The sequence below is a fragment of the Lotus japonicus genome, chromosome 2 (genome assembly GCF_012489685.1).
Source record: "Lotus japonicus ecotype B-129 chromosome 2, LjGifu_v1.2".
In the NCBI taxonomy this organism is placed as follows: Eukaryota; Viridiplantae; Streptophyta; class Magnoliopsida; order Fabales; family Fabaceae; genus Lotus; species Lotus japonicus.
The window spans coordinates 92,676,465-92,693,971 of NC_080042.1; the positions used below are offsets into that span (position 1 = coordinate 92,676,465).

Consider the following 17,507-nt stretch of genomic DNA (forward strand, 5'->3'; position numbering starts at 1 on the left):
AAGCAATAATTATGAAAATAGATTATAATTAAATTCATTAAAATTCCCCAACCAATACTTTATTTTTGTTTTATATGGCGGAAGACAAATGGCATGAATTGCATTGGAATCTTACAACTCATGGGAAAGACATTGTTCAACCACTGGTAGGAGACTAGGAGGAGGAACTTAAACACTGAATTAACAAGGGTTTAATTTTTGTTTGAAAATGACACGTTAAAAAAAGGAATAATCTGTAGAATAAATTAATAATAATAAATTAACAATAACTTTAGCTGGAAAATGCAAACAGGAAGGTTAGTTAATCAAATTAAATACGTTTAAAAATCGTTAGTTAATTAATTAAAGAAAAAGGAAAGTTGAAAATCAGAGTTTATTTTTGGTTTATGGTTGTTGGGTAAAGCGTAAACCCTTTATAGCGGTGGTGGGTCCACCCACCATGAGGCCCAACCCCGCGAACAGAACCTTATTTTCCCGGGAAAATTGTGAAGAGCTTTCAATTCTTTTCCATTCACCCAAACAACAAGAAAAGGGTTTTCGATATGGACAATTCATCATCATCATCATCTTCTTCTTCTTCTTCTTCTTCTTCTTCTTCTCAGTCACAGGCTCAGCAACAGCAGCATGATCATGTGGATCGCTTGATAAACGCCAATGGATTATACAAATCACCTTCTAGAACAATCTGCTCCGACAGGTTCATCCCATGCAGATCTTCTTCCAAATTCGCGCTGTTTGAGTTATCATCTCCGCCGCCGTCATCAGATTCCAGCAGCGCCGCCTACAACAACCTCTTGCGGACGGCGTTGTTCGGCCCCGATGCTCCCATCACCCCCGACAAACGAACCCCTAATATTTTCCGTTACAAGACGGAGACTCGCCACTCCGTACACTCTCTATCTCCGTTCGATGACCCCATGGGCATGGTTTCTTCCTCTGAGGCCAATCATGCCCCTGTAGTGGTTAAGCCCCCTCGTAAGGTTCCTCCTTCACCTTCTAAGGTTTGTGCCTTTTTCCCCTCTCCTTCAATTTGTTGATTTTTGTGGAGATTATTGTAATTGCAACGTTGTGGGTGACTCTGTATGCTAGATTCTGGATGCTCCTGCACTGCAAGACGATTTTTATCTGAATCTTGTGGACTGGTCTTCCCACAATGTGTTGGCTGTGGCTCTGGGTAACTCTGCTTATTTGTGGAATGCTAGCACCAGCAAGGTGAGCCTGTGTTGTGAGCTTTCGATCTTCACAGTGAAAATAGTTATACCCTTTTGCGTGTATGATTTGGGTTGGGGGTGGGGATAATCTATTTCACTACTCTTGCTTTTATCTAGATGGCAATCAGCTAGGTTAATTGAAGATTTCTTCTATTGTGCGATGTGCTAACATTACATTGGTGTAGGTAACTACATTATGCGACTTGGGGATTGACGACCTAGTTTGTTCGGTTGGCTGGTCTCAGCGTGGTACACACCTTGCTGTTGGAACTAGCACCGGTAAAGTGCAGGTGAGAGTTTATGTTCCCATGCAATTTTAGCACTCATCATGCAGTTTTCGGATTATTCAACATGGATACTTGAAAAATGAAATTAAATCCTTATGAATGAAATGTATCTTAAGATAATGTACCATGGTTTTAAATTGCGGTTGCGGTTGTGGTCGCAGCAACAGCGATTGCAAATACTGTGGCTCTTGTGATTGTGTTCATTGTAATTGCAGTGTGTTGTGGCTACAACTGTGATATTTCAGCTGTATCAAGTGATTTGGTCCGCAATTTTGAAACTATCATATGTTTATGTCCCTTCATGAGAGTTGACCAGCCGAAATGTGGGAAGTAACGGTTGATTTAATATTTTATTATCATAAACGAACAATGTTCCCTCCAATTTTGAGACTATCGTATGTTTATCTCCCGTCATGAGAATTGACCAGCCGACATGTGGGAAGCAACGGTTGATTTAATATTTTATTATCATAAACGAATAATTCTAGGGATTGGATAAGATGATTGATCACCAGTTTAACCCCCAGAAAACTGTATTAGAGTAAATATATCTTGTCCCTTGTTTCCCCCCTTCTTACAAGTTGTGTTATAATTTGGCCAATTAATTAAGGGGTTATGATTCCTTCTGGTGACTCATTGTTTGCCTTCTCCTCATTTGTCTGACGAGCCGAGCTAGATATTGTCTCAACCCCCCTCATTCGTCCATTGGCGGACTTATCCTTGGTTTTAACTCTACCAGCGACCAATCTTCCCTATACCGATCTAGGCGAAAATTATTCGGCATGTACACAGCCCGTTATTTATAAGGTTATTTTTTGAACATATTTATTAGGTTATTAATGTATCATTAGTTGTGCAATACTTTGGCTAAATTATTAAGGGCTTGTGATTCCTTCTGTTGACTCATTGTTTGCCTTCTCCCCTTCATTCATTCGTTGAGTTGAGCTAGATAAGGTCTCGACCCCCCTCATTCTTCCATGAGCCGACCTAGCAATCTGTTGGTTTAGCTTGAAGCATGAAAAATGCACAACCCTTACTATCTTGTGCCACTATTCAGCTTTAATTAAATGGGGTTGACAAGGATTAAACTCTAGACAACTTGATCATAGAGGCTCTGATATGTGAAAGTATAAGTTGTTAGGTAAAGCCAGATGAGTAGTTTTACATTACATTTACTTCTCTAACAAAATCGATACCCCATGTGCCCCCAACTTGTATTAGAGTAGAGTAGGCATCTAGAACTTTACTCAAGATTTTTTTTTTTTCATTGCATTCTTTGAACTTGCTAAGTTCTCTTCAACATTTCTTTCACAAACATTAATGTCTAAATGTTGCTAACCAGCATGATTTGACCCATGTAATTATTCTCCATGTAGATTTGGGATGCATCTCAATGCAAGTTGATAAGAACTATGGAGGGTCATCATTTACGTGTTGGGGCCCTGGCCTGGAGTTCATCTATTTTGTCTTCTGGTAGCAGAGATAAAAACATTTATCAACGAGATATACGTGCACAGGAAGATTTTGTCAGTAAACTGTCTGCACACAAGTCAGAGGTTAGGCTTGTTTTTATTTGCTCCTGCCTTATCTGGACAAAACCAATTTGCCACCTACTGCATATGGAATTCACTCATTTGAGCATTACTTATTTATTTTTCCCCTTTTTGTTTCTTCAAAGGTTTGTGGACTGAAGTGGTCTTATGATAACCGTGAGTTAGCATCTGGAGGGAATGACAACAGAGTATGCAATCGCAAACTAAATCATCCTTATGAACTACTCCATTGTACCGTTCCTCATTTACTTCTCGGCGTTGGTAGCAAATAATTTATTTTGTATGTTTGCAGTTGCTTGTTTGGAATCAACATTCAACTATGCCTGTCCTGAAGTACTTAGAGCATACAGCAGCTGTTAAAGCCATTGCTTGGTCTCCTCATGTTCATGGACTTCTTGCGTCAGGTGGAGGAACTGCAGACCGATGCATTCGTTTCTGGAATACCACCACAAATTCACACTTAAGTTGCATGGACACTGGAAGTCAGGTATTTTCTTTGGTTTTCATTTTTTAGTTTAATACAAGTCTGGTTGTTGGGTGGCACTATGTGAGAGGTTTTTTTTCCTTCTAGTTGGTATAAAATTCACGAGCACTGTTAAAAGATAATTCGGGTAACTCATATGAAGTATGAAAAAACAATAAACTGCCATGCCATCCAAACCTGACTCCATGGAAAGTGGGATTAACAAATCATCACACTTGAGACAAATAATTCCAAATAGAGAAATGATAAAAAGTTAAAAAGGTAAAGGATCAATAACTTAATACAGCAATAATTAACCTGCTGAATTGAAGACATGCTTCTCTTTAGTGGAATCTTTGAGGATCTTGTTCATAATTGACATTTCCTTACAATTATGCATTACTGTTTGCTCTTTTTTTGCCTCAGAAGAACAGCAGAGTAGGTAATAAATTGAGTCATGGCAATTGAGTTATCTGCATTTTTCGTCCATACTTAGGGTGTATTTGTGAGTTGAGTTTTGGAGGGGAGGGAAGGGAAGGGGGAGGCTTATGAGAAGCCCTCCTCTTCTTTAGTTGTTTTGTGAAGTTCCCCCAAATTGGGGGGTTTAGATGAATTTAGAACTTGCAAACAAGTGAATGGCTTACCCCCCTTCCCCTTCCCTCCTCCAAACTCACAAGCAAAGCCTTAGTAGTTATAGGAAACTGGAACACTTACTATAAAATCTTTCCAGCTCTAATGTTAGGTGTCACACACTGTTTGTTGGAATCAAGTGTTAGTGTTAGAGTCAAGTCCCATATCGGAGAAGCCAAGGTAAGAGGGAGAGTTTATAAGGAGATGGACCCATAAACCTAATGCCTTAAGGTTTTGGGTTAAGATGTGGTGTCCAAGATTTCCTTGGTGTTTCCCCTCGACCTTGCCCCATGGGTCCTCGTCGTGACTCTCCCCAACAAGTGGTATCGATGGTTGGTGTAGCCATGGTTACGCTCCTTGTGTCGAAAGTCTTCCTAGCAGTGTGGCTAGGCGGCGAGTTCCGTTGGCAGCGAACGACGGTGCAAGGTGGATAGCTTCCGCAGATGGGATCACCATGGGTGATGTGGTTGAGGGATTCACACTTGAGGGGGAGATTGTTGGAATCAAGTGTTGGAGTCAAGTCCCACATCGGAGAAGTCAAGGTGAGAGGGAGAGTTTATAAGAGATGTGACCCATAAACCTAATGCCTTAAGGTTTTGGGTTAAGATGTGGCGTCGAGATCTCTTGGTGTCTTGCTCCTCGGCCCATGGGCTCCTTTGTCTCCCCCAACAAGTGGTATCAGAGCCGATGGTTCGTGGGACCATGACGGCTCCTTGTGTCGAAAGTCCTCCTAGCAGTGTGGCTAGGCAGCGGGTTCCGTTGGCAGCGAACGACGGTGCAAGGGTGGATAGCTTCCGCAGACGGGAGGAGCATGAGTGATGTGGTTGAAGGACTCACACTTGAGGGGGAGATTGTTGGAAAGTGTTAGACTCAAGTCCCACATCGGAGAAGCCAAGGTAAGAGGGAGAGTTTATAAGGAGATGGACCCATAAACCTAATGCCTTAAGGTTTTGGGTTAAGATGTGGTGTCCAAGATCTCCTTGGTGTTTCCCCTCGACCTTGCCCCATGGGTCCTCGTCGTGACTCTCCCCAACACTGTTCTGCAAAATAATAATAATAATCATAATAATAGTTTCTGCCTTATGGCATTTCTCGTGTAAAATAGGGGAATTTGACAGTTGTCACTCCTAATAGCATTTTAGTCTCAATGCATTTTTCGTTCTTCCCCACTACTTGGGTTAGGGAAGGGGAAATGAAGGCATGTTACGGGAAACCTCAACACCCCTCCCCCAGGCCCTTCCAGGGAAAAAAATCGGCTTCAGAATCAAACTTGTGAGTTGTGATGCTATTAGGTCATAGTAAGAGAGTTAGTTAATAATTAGCTGGACTAAGATTGAAGATACTAGTCATGCTGCTACAAATAAGCGGAAGGTTGGGAGCTATGAGAGAACTGAGGTGTAGAGTGCAGACACTTAAAGCTCTCTAGTGCTCTATCTGTAATCAGGGTAGATTTTCATTGTTAATTCTAATAAAATAACAGGTTCCTAACAAGTGACACTGGGTGGTCGATGACCCCATTGGAAATTCAATCCATGTTGTGCATCGGAAATTCTTAGGGCTTGTTTGATTCCCTTTCATATCCACAGATTTTAGATTATTGAAGCTTCTTTTTCATTTTTATGATTTGTTTTCAGAATTCATGGCATTTCTCATCACATTTTGACTTGTATAAAATGGTGTCTTCCTCCCACTTCTTTTTCTCTTTTGTATAACAAATATAATAATGTTCATCCTTTACATATGACAGGTCTGTAATCTTATCTGGTCCAAAAATGTCAATGAACTGGTAAGCACACATGGCTACTCCCAGAACCAGATAAACATTTGGAAATACCCTGCCATGTCAAAGGTACACGTTGTATCTGCTGGGTGCTTGTGTGTGTATTTCTATAACATCTTCTACCATTTACTTATGATCCTTTTTATGCAGGTAGCAACTCTTACGGGTCATTCTTATAGAGTTCTTTATCTTTCCATCTCTCCTGATGGGCAGGTATTTCAGTTATGCTTCCTTTCACTCATTCTTGTCAAATAGCTGATCACCAAAATGATTTCCTATTCTGTTAATAGCATGTTTTGAAACCAATAAGTTTCCATGTTTAACTACAATCGATTTTGACATAAAGCTTGAAATGAAAAGCTGCTCTTCTTAGCTTATCCAAACATGCATTAAGTACAATATTTTTCTGATTGTGATGACTTCTTCTACCTACTGTTGTAGACTATTGTCACTGGAGCTGGAGATGAAACTCTTAGGTTTTGGAATGTATTCCCTTCCCAGAAATCTCAGGTAATTAATTATTCATTATGGAGAATAAAGTGTATTATTCATAGGCCCTACTCGTCTCTTATTTGATTGACCGTGGCTTCATGATTCAAGTTTCATTCATACCCAACTGTATCGCTGTTCTCTTAGATATCTATGCAGATGCATGAAATTCACCTTAATGCATTTTTCATAAAAGTGCTGCAGGCTGCACCACCATTTTCTTTGATTAGAATTTTCAGTTACTCTTCATTCTCGATAGAAATGGGTAGTGCAACTGCGACATTCGTTAGTCTCATGTTTGATGTCATTCCATATCATGGATTAAGTAAAAATATGATATGTGGTTGTCATTATTGATCCTCTGACTCTTTTTACTCAAGATTGATATGTTGTTGTGATTATTTATGTAGAATACTGAAAGTGGAATTGGAGCATCATCTCTTGGAAGAACTATAATTAGATGACACTCCTTGCATATTTTCTACTCAAGTCATGTGACATGCTCCAAGCTTCGGATTTTTTGGCGGAGAAAATTTCAGAGCAGCAAGAACACCGTGGTGAATATTTTTGCATTCACCGTGGTATATAGCTAATGGTGGAAATCCATGCTATATGTGTGGATAGTTCCATATAGAGGGAAAAAGTAATTTTATTGGCATCCTAGATCTATTTATGCATGTTAAGGGAGTAGTAGGCCAACTTTGTTTTTCTGCCTTTTTTTTTTTTGTTCTTTTTAGTAGTGCTTGCTCCCTTGCATTGTACATTGTCTTTAAAAGACATAATATATTAGATTATTAGTGTTAATATATAATCTCTTCTTGATATTTATATTCTAGCACATGACTGAAAATATATGCATAAGCTGTCAACAAAATTGGCTTTTGCCAACCGACCCAGATGCGGTTCCCACAGTCAAAGGAAGAGGTCCAATGAGAATCAGCTCCAAGAACCGAGCATAGCAGATCTGTGTTTAGATTTTAGAAGTTGGATGCAATTCAGAGTGTAACTAGTAACTTTCCAGAAAATACTAATAAACCGACCCAACGGGCAATTGGAAATATCTAAACTGAAGTGCCGGGGTGTTTGTTGGATAAGCACTCAGACTGTGCATCAGATAATACAGATAAACCTCTCTCAGCTAGCTTTGTAATTGATGCTGGCAGGCAGGGAAAGAAAACAAAAAATCTGTTGCTAAATGCTGATATACTTCAGTTTCCAATAAATTTAATTAATTATCAAATATGCTGCATTGAAGTCTCCCAAAGTCCTAACCGACTTCAAAAATATGTTGATTACTACCATTAACCACTGTTCATTCGAAGATAATATTTCCATAAGATAATTAGTAATTAAAAAACAAACTTATATACATGCTTTTACACTTTGGGAGATGGATGCACCTCAAACAAGAATTGATTAATTATTGGGTTTTAAGGCAGTAGAGAGTTATGATAAGTACTTAGAGATTCCAACTATTATTGGTAAGTCGAAGTCTTAGATATTTTACTAAAAAGTGAGTTTGGAAGAAGTTGAAAGGTAAAGAGCATGCGCTTTCTAGAACTGAAATGCGCTCAATTCATACATGCTTATATTATGTCACATTGGTTATTCCTTATGGTATTCGTGTATATATTGAATCATCACTAAGTTCTTATGGAGCGGCGATGTGGATCGGATAAGAAGACGATATGTTGGCTTTGGTAGGAGAAGTTGGCATCCCCTAAATCAAAAGATGAGTTGGGCTTCCAAGTTTTGACTGATTTTAACCAAGCTCTATTGGCAAGAAATTGATAGCGTTCTTCTAGAAAGACTTGATTGTGAATAAGATTTTTAAAGCGATGTCTTTTAATAGAGACTCTGTTTTAGATGCTCGGGTAGGCTATAAGCCTAGCTATGTTTAGTCTTGTATTTTTAAAGCTCGGATTGCTGGTAGAAGGGCAATATTTGGCGTATTGGTGATAATATGAACATTAATATTTTAGGATTTAGGAGTAACTTATTCCTCTCCATTTTTTATTGCAAAAGAAAGAAAATAAGAAAAACTCGACATGAAAGATCGAGAAATTCTCATATATGAGTATATTTAGAGTAATGAATTAAGAGAATGTGAAAAGTTGTATTAATCTGAATGAACAGTACACTGTGTATGTACAACAATGAAAATGAAAGTCATATAACTAACTTTCCCGCTAAAACTAATTCCTAACTACTAATTGATTCACTCTAACAACTTATAACTAATTCAACTTGATTACATTCAATAAGTCCAATAATCGTCATGGTCGACCTACCAAGCAGTTCCCCATTAACAATCGTCATGGCGGTCTACCAAGCAGTTCCCCATTAACATTTGGTTGAAACCTACGACAATAAGCGGCCGAAGCTAATGCTATGTGGCCGGTTGGTCTTGCTCTTGCTTGGAGTTGGGGTTATAGGGAAATAGATCTTTTGTGAGGTAAATTGTGCTGATCTTCTAACTTCTTAGGAGGATGACGGGAAATCAAGGTCCTTCTTAGGAAAGATTGGATGCTGACTCGGGCTGCTAATGCTATTGTTGGATTACCTTGTCAAATCAGGTGTTTTTAAACAAGGTTCTTCGTGGGAAGAATTGAATAGTAACTGTAACTCTCAAGTCTCAACTGTATGCAGCAGAGGGATGCTAATGCTATTGTTGATTGCCTTGCCAAATCAGGTGCTCTTCGCCTCTGTCAGGTGTTCGTTGTTTGGAAGTCCCTCATTACAATTTAGAGACTCTCCTGAGAAGGAGAGACTCGTTATCTGTTCCTTTCCTTAGTGTTTACGTTGTGTTTTCTGAAGCATAAAAAAAAGTTTATCATGTAAAAAGAAGCCACCAAAATGGCTGCTGCAACAAGATGCTTGCCCAACATAACTAACAATAGTTAGAAGAGAAAGAAAGACACTTGTATCCAAATTGATAATTGCACTTCTGTAACTTATACAAGTCGATTAATTCAACTCCTAGATAAGAACACTTATCAAACACAAATATTATACATGAACTGATTTTTATGAAAGAAAAATCATAACCAAAACAAAACCTAAATATATCTATTTCTTTACTTATTTACATTGAGGAAAACGTGTTTGAAATTCCCCTCCTAATGATACGTGTGGGAAGAACAACAATTGGATGAATTTGTAAGTATGTGGATTTGAATGATGAGTTTTGTTCTACAAGTTTTGTTGGGTCCCAACCCCATCAAAAGCTTCATAATTGGGAGAGGGAACTTCTTCAGACCATTGGATTGGATTCAATGCCTGTGGAGGAGGAAAGCAACACTCACATTCTTCTTGACACGGATCCGGCATCTTCACCCCTTCACCTTCTTTCTCCGGGGACCCACCTGACGGTGCAGCCGCCTCCTTCAGTGGTCCCCAACACTGTACCTTGTTGAACTCTGGAATCTTTGAGTGAAAGTATACCCAAACCAATGCATCCTGCAATTCTGGGTAGTTGTTCAATAGATTCCCATCTCCATGAACAAAGGCCTTCAACACCTACAACACAACATACATGACATCAGCGACGGATCAAGAAATTTTAAGTTGCTGAGGCAATAATATACAGATATAATTTGGTCCTAGAAAAAATATAACATGTTAACTATTACTAGAAGTGTATATTTGAAACTCCTTCCACATGTTTATGTTTGTATCAGGATCTCAACTACTTTTTCATCAGAATCAATTGCAAAATCTCAAAGTTATTCTTCCTAAAATTGATTATCAATTCAGAATTAATTATAGAATCAGAAGCTTCTAAAGCAGATTCTTAGTGTCAGATAAAAAAAGTTGAGACATGCTAGATTTGCTTACCACTGGTAGCTCCTTGCAGAAGATGAAGTATCTTAGCCTAGCAAATATATCCAATAGGAAGTGGCCTCCACTTATGTGGCAGTGAACATGAAGTGACATCTTTCCCTTCATTTTCTTCCACTGTGCCACCACTTCATCCCTTTGCAGCTTATTGTACCATCCCTGCAACTGCAATACAATTCAAGATTAATTTCCCATTCTAATTCCTCAAATTAATCAATTGTAACCCACTTCACTACTTAACAAAAAGTGCTTTTTAATTTGCTGTCTCTTTCTCTAACTGCAGAGAACCCTGCCCATCCAAAATCTTTGTTTTACATTGAAAAATTAAAAATATAGGGATAGCCAAAATATAGTAAAAGCAGGAAAAAAAGTTATAACCACAGGATTGGGACTGCACATGTTATATTACCTCTTATGATGCCTAACCCTGTTGTGTTTTATTCTGTTACTTGTTTCTTAACAACCCATAAGTGGCATCCTTTATTTTATGGAAAATTCATATGGTTTTTTCAAAATTGAAGACAATTTATAAATTATTCAAGATGAGAAATAATAAATACCTGAGAATTATTTATGGTTTGAGAGATAGCCAAAGTGAGTTTGGAGGTTATATCACTGTGTGTTAGTGTATAAGTCCTTGGAAGATTTCCAGGGTGTTTATTTTCATCCACTCCTAAGAACAAAACCTTCAGCTTTGAAGCTTCAAATATAGCTGGCCCAAACAACCTAGCCACCTGCATAATCCAACAAAACCCGTGAGAAAAAAAAATCTATTTACAATCAATTCAAAACCCAATATCAATTTTAGGCCAGAATCAATTCTGGGAGAAAAAGAAATACTTACTGGCACAATTGCTTGGTTCTTCTTCCCAAACCTTCTTCTATGAGGGAAAAAAGACAATTTTTCCTGGGGAGAAAGAGAAGAAGGCTTGAACTTAGAAGTGAGAACAGGAGCAGTAGTTAGAGTACCCATGAGTAAAGTTCCAATCTTTGAGGACTAAAAAGAATTGGGTATGGTTGTTAAAAGAAGAAATAGGAATTGGATGACCCTGAAGAATAGGCTTTAATTATGTGTTTCTTTCTTTCACTGAAGTGATGAATGATTGCTTGCTATAGGGTTTTACTTTGCTTGAGAATCTTGTTTTGCTTTTGGTGTGAAGATTGAATGATTGATGAATGAAAATTGGAGTGTGTAGAATGTAGATGCGTGTAGCAAATGTATGACTTTTTTGTCACGATAATTGCAGTTACTTGAAGCACTGGTCTTATACCATTGTGTCTTGTTTGGTTGAGTTTAATAGTTTCGGTATTTTCAATTGTAGTGGTGTCATTGTCTTATGTAGACACGTTTCTTGTATGGGAATTGCCCACGTGGTCTTGTGTGGCTCTAATTGAACCTTGACAGACACTCTTTTTGGATTTTTTTGTTACACAGAGACCATTTTTTTGTGGTAATATTTGAGATGGCAGACCATGTTTTGGTACAGCAGAATTTTAGGCTTATTTGCCTTTCAGGAAGGAAGGGGATACAATTCTCATTCTCATTATATTTGAAGTTTTACTTTTATACCGAGATTTCGTTTCTTTGCCAGAATTGTCTCGAATCTTTAATCTTTAGTAATAGTTCTTGTTTCAACCATCTAAAAGCTAAAAGACTCAATTGCACCTTAGCCGATTTAAAAGATTTTAGGAATAAGTGAGTATTATAAGGATGAACTTGATGACTTAATTAAGGAATAATAGTCTGGCTAACTGAGGTTGATCCGTATTACAGTAACCTAATAAATAATGAACAAGCTAAGTGAGGCAGTTTAGGGCTAACTATGCACTTGAAAGACCTTTCACATTAGTTTTTTTTTATAAACTTGCAACGACGAATGTCGAGCTAATAGATATATACGCAGTCGTTCATTTACTTCACACATTATATTTATAAGCTAACACAAAACCTATAGACATGGATGTAGTTATTTGTTTACTTAACACATCACTTATTTTACTGGACTCTAAAATTTTCTACAACTCGTAGATTCTATTCTAACTTTTCAAATGACATGAGAGGATTGTCTTCTACATATACACCTTCATTTTAACCATGCATCTCCGCTACGCTAGTGCAACCAAACTAAACTGCATATCGTCACCCGAGAGAAAGTGAATTTTTCAATCTCACTTCAAAAAACAGTTCCACGTACATCTTTCATTGAAATAGTTTTACAGTCTCAATAATACTTGAATTGAATTCTTTTAAGATAATTTTAGTATTGAGATAAAAAAAAATAGCTTCTTGGAGAAACACAGCCCTATAGAAAGTGATTTTCTTAAATACTCACGGAGCCTTTGTTGCACCTTTTTTAAAGAGATTTAGTTAGTTTTTTTTGGGACAGAGTATATAGTTAAAAATTAAGAATTGGACCCTCTTATAGGCATAATTAAGTGTTTAATATGTCGTCAACCGTAATAATTTGCCAAATCCCAAAAGTCAATCTTAATAATATATAAAGCTCATCCACCAAAGTGGGCCACATTGCTACATAATTTCCAAATGTTTGCATTCTATTGGTTGTTAATATTGAATTTCTACATGGCTTATTCTTATTGGTCCACATTGTTTAATTTTCATTGGTAGAAATTAATGATTCCATAAATAAATTAATTAATTAATTAATAAATCCATAAATATAAAAGCTAATAAACCATTGACCAATCAAATATGGCATTCAAATTTTGAATCAATGCCTTAATTTACGTGATTGTGGAAATTGTTTTTCAAGGCCACATTGTTTATAAATATGATTACTAATATTGGTTTAAAATTTGAATCATTTACAGATGTGATTATACAAATCTTTAATAGCACATGAATAACATTAAATAAAATTGTCAATATAACACAGTGGGCCAGTTTAGTTTTCCTTTTTTACACCCTTTATGATTTCGTTCTTTCAATTAACCAGTATTAAATTGTTTTTATTAATGACAAATTTTAATCATTCAATCAACAAAGTTTGAAATTCTAAATTTGAATCATTTCTCAGCCGTTGATTCACAAGGATTTTGATTTTTAATTGCATCTTATTCACTCTTTCATTCCATTCCAATCTGAAACGCTTATTTTTTACGTTTTTTCTTCCGTTCGTTTTCTTCTTTCTTTGTGTCGTTTCTATTCATGAAAAGGGTGTTGTTTTGCCATACTCGAAGAAGAGGCTGAGGCGTCTTCCCTGCGTGTTCTCCAATTCTTTCGTTCCTTTTCTCCTTCCCAGCGTCGTTTCTCTCTAGGGTTTTCGAAATTGACAGATTTGAGAGAGATGCTTACAAAGAAGCTTACAATGACCAGGTTATTCCTGATTTCCGTTTCTGCTTTAATTTACTTCTCTACTCTACACTGATTTCGCCTGACACTTATGCTTGAACAGGTTTTGTTTGATTGCTTGGTGTCTGAGAGGTTCTGGGGGCAGGATTGGATCCTCTTTTTATGTAGACTAAATTTGATCTCAATCAATTTTCTTCTTGGCAGATTTGCTGCTTCACTAATTTGTGGTAAGGATTTCTTCTCGAATTTTCTCTCCACATACCTTTCCATCTTGGCCGTCCTTTCATTTGTATTTGGCTGGAGCTATGTAGCTTTTGCGAAACCCTCAAGCCTCCCGTGGTTTACCTTTTGCTTTTCACAGCAAATCCGCTGAGGAGACAGAGTGATGAAGACGGAAGTGGCGCTCAGGGGAGGCACCTTTCATCGCGTCTGATGTGAGCCTCCTTCTCACCAGGTAATATCTTCTTTCTTTGGCTCTGATCTTCCCAATCTCAAACACTAACCTTTAATTGAACATAACCAGCCACCTTAATCTTCTATTTCTCCAAACCAACAACGAACAACACCACATCATCCAATGTGCATGTTTAATTTTTCCATTTTTCTTCCTTTCTTTATTTAGTTTCGTTTTGAGTTTCAGCACCATTCATTGTGCTCTGTTTGCCTTCTATTTATTCAGCAGGAGTTTCGGCATTGAGAAACCACACTAGAAGGTAAGAGGTTTAAATTATGTTACAAATTTAATATTATTTCTTTGAATGGATTAAACTGATGCACCTTGGAACTATTACTTGAACTTTAAAATAAATATGGAGTCACTATCATGCTAAACTCATCGATTACAAAATAGGGATTGTTCTTTCACCTTGGAAATCTAATCAAGATTCAGGCACATGCTTTTACAGGTAATTTTTCCATCTTTCCTGCCATTGATGTGTAAATAAGGTAGTTGTGGTGGTTTTCCATCTTCCTTGCTTTTGAAAGTTCTGTCGGTTCTGGAGGTGAGATATTCCTCTGTCTCCAACTTTTTAATTTTTGTATGAATTCTTACTTTTTCTTTAATGTGACCATCCCTCTTACGCCTCTCCCTTGAAGTGTGGAAGAACAAGTAAGAATAAGTTCTGTGGAATCCATCCATTTGTGACCTGCTTAATAGGCTCTCCATTGATTATTAGGAATTGGACCTTGACACGTGTATACCGTTTGGCGAGGACAAGCACTTGGTAGAAAAGCTTCCGCGAAAGTAAGTGCTTCATGCTGTTTGTGATACCATATGTTGAAAGTCCTTTGTAGTTTCTATTTTCATTCTTTCCTTTTCATACCTAGCAAGTTAGTTCAAGATAATATTAAACTACATCAATGTGGTTTTGCAAGCTATTCATTTATTAGTTTTTGTGTTTTCACCCAGGGAATTTGCTTTTGCAAAGCCTAGAGGCTTGGCTTGGAGGGTGTATCTGTTGTCATCTCTTCTCGGCTTCTCGCAAACAGGTTCGATCTTCAATTTCAATGTATTTTCTGACGGATAATGAAGATGGGTCCGAATGATTTTCTTACTTTTGAGGCAAAGTCTTCATTTATATATGGGGGAGAAATTGATAAGAGGAAATGCTAATCACTAAATTACATGATTGGTTGTGTTTCATATAAATGATTGTGTTTACAAAGTCCACATGCACTAATCAAGTGAGAGTGATACTTCTGCACTAATGTTTGTTCATTACTGGAAAGTTTTTTTTTTTTTCGTTTGGTTGAATTAAGCAGCAAAATGTTGATGTGGCTGCTGAAAAACTCTGTGCTCGGGATATAGGAATTCAAGTGTTGGTGGATGTTTGCCATGTTTATATTGCTCAACTAAAGAAAAGTTTGATTAACAAAGCTGTTTTTGTGAAATTTTCTTCAAATAAACTATGAAATTTGTATAACAACATGATTTGTTATTAGTTCTTCAGATGAACTAGGCTGAAAAATGTGATTTATGTCTGTTTCTTTTATTCAATCTTTTGATTCTAGATTTCTTTTATTTAACTTCACTTCTTATTATGGTTTCCCCTTTTATTTTAATTTACATTTCTCTTTTGATTTTGGACTAGAACGTGGAAGTTGAAAGAGAAGCAAAGGGAATAGAGTGTTTGTTGAGAGGCGTCCATCAGTTATCATGTTAAGCAGCGATATAAACTCTTATTTTATTTTGCTTCTTTTTTACTTTTCATGATCTTTTTCTATTTGTGTGCAAACTTCAAACTCTACACTTTAGCCATTCCTTGAGGAATTATTTCATCAGTTACTCCTGGCAAACTTGAAACTCTACATATTCTGCTATAAGTTTTCAAGACAAAATTGACAACTAATCAAAATAGTATTTACATTATAAAGCATGGGCATAAGTTCTGAAGATTGTATACCACTCAAATTTCTCTTCTCCATGATAAAACTTAGCATCATTTGACAATTTTACTGAACATGAAAAATCTGTTTTGTTGTTGTAAATTGATGTCTAAATTTTGGAGGAACCATTATGGAGGAACCAGGGGACTCATTAGTAATAAGTTCTAAATTGGGAACAACACTAGTGCATCCATTTGAGGCCCTGAGAATATCCAAGCCTCTCAAGTCACAGACAAGGAGGACTTTCAAAATTGGAAGATCTTGGATGCTATAAACTGGAGAGATTTCAGCCACAAAAAAATTTAGAGCTTGGGTACAAGGAGAGAGCAGCATCATTGACTATTACCATCAAGAAAGAATTGGAATTTAGTGTGTAGTATCAACGTGATTACCTATTGTGTGACCTTCCTGCCCTGCCCCTAAAAAGGAGAGAATTTGTTGAGCTTTTTATTTTTTGTATAACTATTGGTTGAAACTTAACCTGTGTTGTATAATAGAAAAATGTAATGAATTAATGATCCTTAATAAAGACTTTTGCGTTGTATAATGGTAGGTACCAGGTTAACTGAAAAAGTGCATTGATCCTTATCGTTGATATTCAAAAGTTGTTTTGCACTACATGAATATACAAAATTGATAATTATCTGCAAATGGAAAGAAACTTTTTTTTTGGGTGCTGACTTTTATAATTTTTTTTATTTTGGTACTTTGAAACGATAAATTACACACCCCAGGAATTGATCTACATCTTCCCCTCCCCAAGACCCCAACTCATATGTCCCAAGCGTTTACCACTTGAGCTATCTTTCAGGACAAAATCATTAGAATTTGAATAAGAAATAATCTATATATTTACTTTAAAAAAGTTATATTTTGAAATAATTAATTTAAATTATAATTAAAATAATCTATATATTCTTTTTTTGTTATTGGGAGGTGGAGAGTCCATCAATATATTCTTTTTTAAAATGGGAAAAATAATCTATATATTTAAAAATAATTAATTCTAATTATTTTAGAATTAAATCATAATTAATGTCATTAAAGATTGATTTGTATAGTTTTTATCACCTTGATTGCTCTTTGATTGCATATTCAATTGTTGGAAGACGAAAGAAAAGTATCAATCCTTTTGAACACCTTTTTCTTATTTAGGAAAATCTTATCTTAATAATATATAAAGTTAATCCACCAAAGTGGATCATATTGTGTTTTAAATGAAACGTGTATTTTTTTGATTTGCTCTTACTTACTAATTTTCCACATGTGCCTTTTTTATTGGTCCAAATTGTGTACATAAATAAATGAATGTCTATTTAATTATAAACTTCCTCTCCTAAAATCACTCTTTTATTAAATTCCTCCCATATTCTGTAACCAAAAAAAAAATTCCTCCCATATTCGGTTAGCAACTCAGAAAACAAACAATAACAGAACAGTTAACACCTACCAAACTTTGGCACAAACACCACAATTTGCCCACCCCACTTATTAATCCAAAACCAAAACAAGTTACAGATGAGAAATGAATTGGAGCGACTAACAAGGCAACAAGG

General features: G+C 36.6%; 2 protein-coding genes and 1 long non-coding RNA gene across 21 annotated transcripts; 2 read left to right on the plus strand and 1 right to left on the minus strand.

Moving 5' to 3' along the window:
• Nucleotides 1-443: 443 nt before the first annotated feature.
• Nucleotides 444-7,237, plus strand: LOC130741129 (B-type cell cycle switch protein ccs52A-like). Of its 2 annotated transcripts, none has more exons than XM_057593935.1 (10): nt 444-1,001; nt 1,090-1,212; nt 1,397-1,501; nt 2,875-3,054; nt 3,177-3,239; nt 3,344-3,538; nt 5,892-5,993; nt 6,075-6,145; nt 6,366-6,434; nt 6,824-7,237. In XM_057593935.1, exons 1-10 carry the CDS (start codon nt 543-545, stop codon nt 6,867-6,869), a joined length of 1,413 nt encoding a protein of 470 aa, XP_057449918.1. In that variant the 5' UTR covers nt 444-542; the 3' UTR covers nt 6,870-7,237. The 2 variants fall into 2 exon arrangements, with proteins under 2 accessions (XP_057449918.1, XP_057449917.1); XM_057593934.1 differs by having other exon boundaries at nt 445-1,001; nt 6,075-6,137.
• A 2,080-nt stretch (nt 7,238-9,317) lies between these two features.
• LOC130741132 (protein STAY-GREEN, chloroplastic-like) lies at nt 9,318-11,517 on the minus strand. Its single transcript, XM_057593936.1, has 4 exons — nt 11,098-11,517; nt 10,814-10,987; nt 10,251-10,418; nt 9,318-9,932 (listed from the first exon to the last, which is right to left on the minus strand). The coding sequence occupies exons 1-4, from the start codon at nt 11,224-11,226 to the stop codon at nt 9,606-9,608; spliced, it is 798 nt and encodes a 265-aa protein (XP_057449919.1). The 5' UTR covers nt 11,227-11,517; the 3' UTR covers nt 9,318-9,605.
• A 1,811-nt stretch (nt 11,518-13,328) lies between these two features.
• On the plus strand, nt 13,329-16,498 carry LOC130741133 (uncharacterized). Of its 18 annotated transcripts, none has more exons than XR_009020331.1 (7): nt 13,334-13,590; nt 13,670-13,793; nt 13,928-14,020; nt 14,207-14,279; nt 14,456-14,471; nt 14,662-14,809; nt 14,975-16,498. It is a non-coding gene; the product is annotated as an uncharacterized LOC130741133 (long non-coding RNA). The 18 variants fall into 18 exon arrangements; XR_009020325.1 differs by having other exon boundaries at nt 14,246-14,279; nt 14,417-14,567; nt 14,742-14,809; XR_009020327.1 differs by having other exon boundaries at nt 14,246-14,279; nt 14,417-14,471.
• Nucleotides 16,499-17,507: the final 1,009 nt, after the last annotated feature.